At 55.9% G+C, this 6,000-nt stretch overlaps 1 protein-coding gene across 1 annotated transcript; it reads left to right on the top strand.

Annotated features, from left to right (window-relative positions):
* The first annotated feature begins 1,893 nt into the window (after positions 1-1,893).
* LOC124260031 lies at positions 1,894-3,718 on the top strand. The gene is made up of 2 exons (XM_046694273.1): positions 1,894-2,269; positions 3,567-3,718. Exons 1-2 carry the CDS (start codon positions 1,894-1,896, stop codon positions 3,716-3,718), a joined length of 528 nt encoding a protein of 175 aa, XP_046550229.1.
* Positions 3,719-6,000: the final 2,282 nt, after the last annotated feature.

Below are 6,000 nucleotides of genomic sequence, written 5' to 3'. Positions count from 1 at the left end.
GATGGTAAAGGAAGCAGAGTACCCATGTCCACTCCCCATGGTGAAGGAAGGAGCTTAGCGGTGTCCTCTCCCGATGGTAAGGGAAGGAGAGTAGCCATGTCCACTTCCCATGGTCAAGGAAGGAGACTAGCCGTGTCCGCTCCCCATGGTGAAGGAAGGAGAGTAGCCATGTCCACTCCCCACGGTGAAGGAAGGAGCTTAGCGGTGTCCTCTCCCGATGGTAAAGGAAGGGGAGTAGCCGTGTCTACTCCACATGGTGAAGGAAGGAGAGTAGCCTTGTCCAGTCCCCATGGTCAAGGAAGAGGAGTAGCCGTGTCCGCTCCCCATTGTGAAGGAAGGGGAGTAGCCGTGTCCACTCCCCATGGTGAAGGAAGGAGAGTAGCCGTGTCCACTCCCCAGGGGGAAGGAAGGAGAGTAGCCTTGTCCACTCCTCACGGTGAAGGAAGGGGAGTAGCCATGTCCACTCCCCAGGGGGAAGGAAGGAGAGAAGCCGCGTCCTCTCCCCATGGTCAAGGAAGGGGAGTAGCCATGTCTGCTCCCCATCGTGAAGGAAGAAGACTAGCCGTGTCCACTCCCCATTGTGAAAGAATTGGAGTAGCCGTATCCACTCCCCAGGGGGAAGGAAGGAGAGTAGCCGTGTCCACTCCCCATGGTGACGGAAGGGGAGTAGCCGTGTCCAATCCCCAGGGGGAAGGAAGGAGAGAAGCCGTGTCCTCTCCCCATGGTGAAGGAAGGGGAGTAGCAGTGTCTGCTCCCCATGGTGAAGGAAGAAGACTACCCGTGTCCACTCCCCATTGTGAAAGAATTGGAGTAGCCGTGTCCAATCCCCAGGGGAAGGAAGGAGAGTAGCCGTGTCCACTCCCCCATGGAGAAGGAAGGGGAGTAGCCGTATCCAATCCCCAGGGGAAGGAAGGAGAGAAGCCGTGTCCACTCCCCATGGTGAAGGAAGGAGCTTAGCGGTGTCCTCTCCCGATGGTAAAGGAAGCAGAGTACCCATGTCCACTCCCCATGGTGAAGGAAGGAGCTTAGCGGTGTCCTCTGCCGATGGTAAAGGAAGGAGAGTAGCCATGTCCACTTCCCATGGTCAAGGAAGGAGACTAGCCGTGTCCGCTCCCCATGGTGAAGGAAGGAGAGTAGCCATGTCCACTCCCATGGTGAAGGAAGGAGCTTAGCGGTGTCCTCTCCCGATGGTAAAGGAAGGGGAGTAGCCGTGTCTACTCCACATGGTGAAGGAAGGAGAGTAGCCTTGTCCAGTCCCCATGGTCAAGGAAGAGGAGTAGCCGTGTCCGCTCCCCATTGTGAAGGAAGGGGAGTAGCCGTGTCCACTCCCCGTGGTGAAGGAAGGAGAGTAGCCATGTCCACTCCCCATGGTGAAGGAAGGAGCTTAGCGGTGTCCTCTCCCGATGGTAAAGGAGGGAGAGTAGCCACGTCCACTCCCCATGGTGAAGGAAGGAGAGTAGCAGTGTCCACTCCCCAGGGGGAAGGAAGGAGAGTAGCCGTGTCCACTCCCCATGGTGAAGGAAGGGGAGTAGCCGTGTCCACTCCCGAGGGGAAGGAAGGGGAGTAGCCGTGTCTAATCCCCATGGTGAAGGAAGAAGAGAAGCCGTGTCCTCTCCCCATGGTGAAGGAAGGAGACTAGCCGTGTCCACTCCCCATTGTGAAAGAATTGGAGTAGCAGTGTCCGCTCCCCAGGGGGAAGGAAGGAGAGTAGCCGTGTCCAATCCCCAGGTGGGAGGAAGGAGAGAAGCCGTGTCCACTCCCCACAGTAAAGGAAGGAGCTTAGCGGTGTCCTCTCCCGATGGTAAAGGAAGGAGAGTACCCATGTCCACTTCCCATGGTGAAGAAAGGAGCTTAGCGGTGTCCTCTCCCGATGGTAAAGGAAGGAGAGCAGCCATGTCCACTCCCCATGGTCAAGGAAGGAGACTAGCCATGTCCGCTCCCCATGGTGAAGGAAGGAGAGTAGCCATGTCCACTCCTCATGGTGGAGGAAGGAGCTTAGCGGTGTCCTCTCCCGATGGTAAAGTAAGGGGAGTAGCCGTGTCTACTCCACATGGTGATGGAAGGAGAGTAGCCCTGGCCACTCCCCATGGTCAAGGAAGGGGAGTAGCCGTGTCCGCTCCCCAATGTGAAGGAAGGGGAGTATCCGTGTCCACTCCCCGTGGTGAAGGAAGGAGAGTAGCCATGTCCACTCCCCATGGTGAAGGGAGGAACTTAGCGGTGTCCTCTCCCGATGGTAAAGGAAGGAGAGTAGCCATGTCCGCTCCCCATGGTAAAGGAGGAAGAGTAGCAGTGTCCGCTCCCCATGGTGAAGGAAGGGGAGTAGCCGTGTCCACTCCCCATGGTGGAGGAAGGAGAGTAGCCGTGTCCGCTCCCCATGGTGAAGGAAGGGGAGTAGCCGTGTCCACTCCCCAGGGGGAAGGAAGGAGAGAAGCCGTGTCCTCTCCCCATGGTGAAAGAAGGAGACTAGCCGGGTCCACTCCCCATTGTGAAAGAATTGGAGTAGCAGTGTCCACTCCCCAGGGGGAAGGAAAGAGAGTAGCCGTGTCCACTCCCCATGGTGAAGGAAGGGGAGTAGCCGTGTCCACTCCCGAGGGGAAGGAAGGAGAGTAGCCGTGTCCACTCCCCAGGTGGGAGGAAGGAGAGAAGCCGTGTCCACTCCCCATAGTAAAGGAAGGAGCTTAGCGGTGTCCTCTCCCGATGGTAAAGGAAGGAGAGTACCCATGTCCACTCCCCATGGTGAAGGAAGGAGCTTAGCGGTGTCCTCTCCCGATGGTAAAGGAAGGGGAGTAGCCGTGTCCGCTCCCCATTGTGAAGGAAGGGGAGTAGCCATGTCCAATCCCCATGGTGAAGAAAGGAGCTTAGCGGTGTCCTCTACCGATGGTAAAGGAAGGAGAGTAGCCATGTCCACTCCACATGGTCAAGGAAGGAGACTAGCGGTGTCCGCTCCCCATGGTGAAGGAAGGAGAGTAGCCATGTCCACTCCCCATGGTCAAGGAAGGAGACTAGCGGTGTCCGCTCCCCATGGTAAAGGAAGGAGAGTAGCCATGTCCACTCCCCATGGTCAAGGAAGGGGAGTAGCCGTGTCCACTCCACGTGGTGAAGGAAGGAGAGTAGCCATGTCCACTCCCCAGGGTGAAGGAAGGAGCTTAGCGGTGTCCTCTCCCGATGGTAAAGGAAGGAGAGTAGCCATGTCCTCTCCCCATGGTGAAGGAAGGAGACTAGCCGTGTCCGCTCCCCATGGTGAAGGAAGGGGAGTAGCCGTGTCCACTCCCCAGGGGGAAGCAGAAGGGATCGGCCGTCTCCACCCCATAATGGTGAAGGAAGGGGAGTATCCGTGTCCGCTCCCCATAGTGAAGGAAAGGGAGTAGCCGTGTCCTCTCCCCTGGGGGAAGCAGAAGGGAGCAGCCGTGTCCGCTCCCCATGGTGAAGGAAGGAGAGAAGCCGTGTCCGCTCCCCATGGTGAAGGAAGGAGAGTAGCCGTGTCCGCTCCCCATGGTGAAGGAAGGGGAGTAGCCTTGTCCACTCCCCATAGTGAAGGAAGGGGAGTAGCCGTGTCCAATCCCCAGGGGGAAGCAGAAGGGAGCGGCCGTCTCCACCCCCCTATGGTGAAGGAAGGGGAGTAGCCTTGTCCGCTCCCCATAGTGAAGGAAGGGGAGTAGCCGTGTCCTCTCCCCAGGGGGAAGCAGAAGGGAGCAGCCGTGTCCACTTCCCATGGTGAAGGAAGGAGAGTAGTCGTGTCCACTCTCCAGGGTGAATGAAGGAGAGTAGCAATGTCCACTCCCCAGGGGGAAGGAAGGAGATTAGCCATGTCCGCTCCCCATGGTGAAGGAAGGGGAGCGGCCGTGTCTACTCCTCAGGGAGAAGCATAAGGGAGCGGCCGTGTCCACTCCCAATGGTGTAGGATGGAGAGTATCCGTGTCCACTCCCCATGGTGAAGAAAGGAGAGTAGCCGTGTCTACTCCCAATGGTGAAAGAAGAAGATTAGCCGTGTCCGCTCCCCAAGGTGAAGGAAGCGGAGTAGCCGTGTCCACTCCCCATGGGGAAGCAGAATCGAGCGGCCGTGTCCACTCCCCATGGTGAAGGAAGGAGAGTAGCCGTGTCCACTCCCCATGGTGAAGGAATGAGAGTAGCCGTGTCCACTCCCCATGGTGAAGGAATGAGAGTAGCCGTGTCCGCTCCCCATGGTGAAGGAAGGAGAGTAGCCGTGTCCGCTCCCCATGGTGAAGGAAGGGGAGTAGTCGTGTCCACTCCCCAGGGGGAAGCAGAAGGGAGCGGCCGTGTCCACTCCCCATGGTGAAGGAATGAGAGTAGCCGTGTTCGCTCCCCATTGTGAAGGAGCGGAGTAGCCGTGTCCGCTCCCCAGGGGGAAGCAGGAAGGAGCGGCCGTGTCCACTCCCCATGGTGAAGGAGAGAGAGTAGCCGTGTCCACTCCCCATGGTGAAGGAAGGGAAGTAGCCATGTCCACTCCCCGTGGTGAAGGAAGGAGAGTAGCCGTGCTCACTCCCCATGGTGAAGGAGGGGAGTTGCCGTGTCCACTCCCAATCGTGAAGGAAAGAAGAGTAGCCGTTTTCGCTCCCCATGGTGAAGGAAAGGGAGTAGCCGTGTTCACTCCCCAGGGGGAAGCAGAAGGGAATGGCCGTGTCCGCTCCCCATGGTGAAGGAAGGAGAGTATCCGTGTCCACTTCCCAGGGGGAAAGAAGGAGAGAACATGTAACCCAAGGGAGGTTCAATCCGTCGTCCGTCACGCGTCCCAAAAAGGGACACTTTGGCCCAGCCCCACGCGTCCCAAAGAGGGACACCCCACGCATCCCGATGCGGGGTAAGTCTGCCGAAATGCCAGCTGGCGAAGGCGACCTCAAAAGCATCTAACTACTACTAGAGACAACAGCCTCTTGATTGATAACAAATTGAGAGATTGTTATCAACGTGAACATTCCACCATAAATGAAGCAGTATGGAGACGAGTAACATGTTTCACCTCTCCACAGATCCCGCGACTAGAATTAGAAATAGCAAAAGTATTGAGTCTGATGGGTAGCTTCTATCACCAGGAACCAAGCCCATGAGTCAACGTTTTTGGGGTTTTGTTCGAGTTCAGTTCAGTTGAGTGATGTTCAGCAACCCTGCTCCCCACCAACCATGGAGTGTCAACAAGTACAGTGCCAATTTGCACGTGATATCCAGGATGCAAACACCAGGGCTACAGAGGTGTTATGCTCCAGACTATATGACACAAACAGCTGTGTGTGTCTACAAGTTCAATGCCAGAAGCGAAACTGGAGACATGCATTATTTCAAGGTCACCAGATAGGTTCATGAGCCAAAGCCTTCTGGCAATAATTTGACTTTGAAACGACCAGGATGAAATATTAAATTAAATATGTGCTGTAATATTCCCCATGCACTGGGCTTTGCGTGGTCAGCCGACTGTTAGGACCCGGGCCATTCTACCTTCCGTCTGCTGAAGTTGGGGTCGAAGTGGTGTGTTGGGCAAAACGAAGAGGGTCCCAGTTTCCATTGCTCTCAACCACCAGAAGCGCAACCTACGGCAAACAGATTGCTCAATTTGGTAGCAACGGGGTACTAATAACCTATTCTGCCCCGGGTCCTCACGGGAGGAGAGCCATTAGTTTTACCTAGCAATCACCACGAGGAGGTTGTTCTGCCCTACACGAGTGCCCAAGCAAGATATTGAAAGGCACTAATTATCATGCATTTTTCCCAAATTATTTCTCAGAAGGGCATCTGCATCCCAATCACTTTACGTATGGTGGATCCCCCATGTTTGTTTGTTGTCCAACGCCGCACTCAGCAATATTCCAGCCATATGGCAGGAACCTTCGTGTAAGATCACGGACGTTACTTTCGCATATTCACCTATGTTTGAAAAACTATAGTGTATTACCTTCTTTTGTCATGCTGAGTAATGGCGTACTGACCCGTGCTTGCGTCGGCATTCTAACTTTCCTCTGTATTTGTTCTTCAAGGTCTAGAGGGAAA

Source organism: Haliotis rubra, unplaced genomic scaffold (assembly GCF_003918875.1).
Source record: "Haliotis rubra isolate DU_JTF1 unplaced genomic scaffold, ASM391887v1 Scf748, whole genome shotgun sequence".
Classification (NCBI taxonomy): Eukaryota; Metazoa; Mollusca; class Gastropoda; order Lepetellida; family Haliotidae; genus Haliotis; species Haliotis rubra.
The sequence above is the reverse complement of the archived record's forward strand: the minus strand, read 5'-3'. Positions and strand labels throughout refer to the sequence as shown.

Bases quoted from the DNA above. Each gene is read 5' to 3' on its own strand.
- LOC124260031 (XM_046694273.1), top strand. From the start codon at position 1,894: ATGTCCACTCCCCATGGTCAAGGAAGGAGACTAGCCATGTCCGCTCCC. The intron at 2,270-3,566 runs GTAAAGGAGGAA...TCCAATCCCCAG, and splicing joins AGCCATGTCCGCTCCCCATG to GGGGAAGCAGAAGGGAGCGG.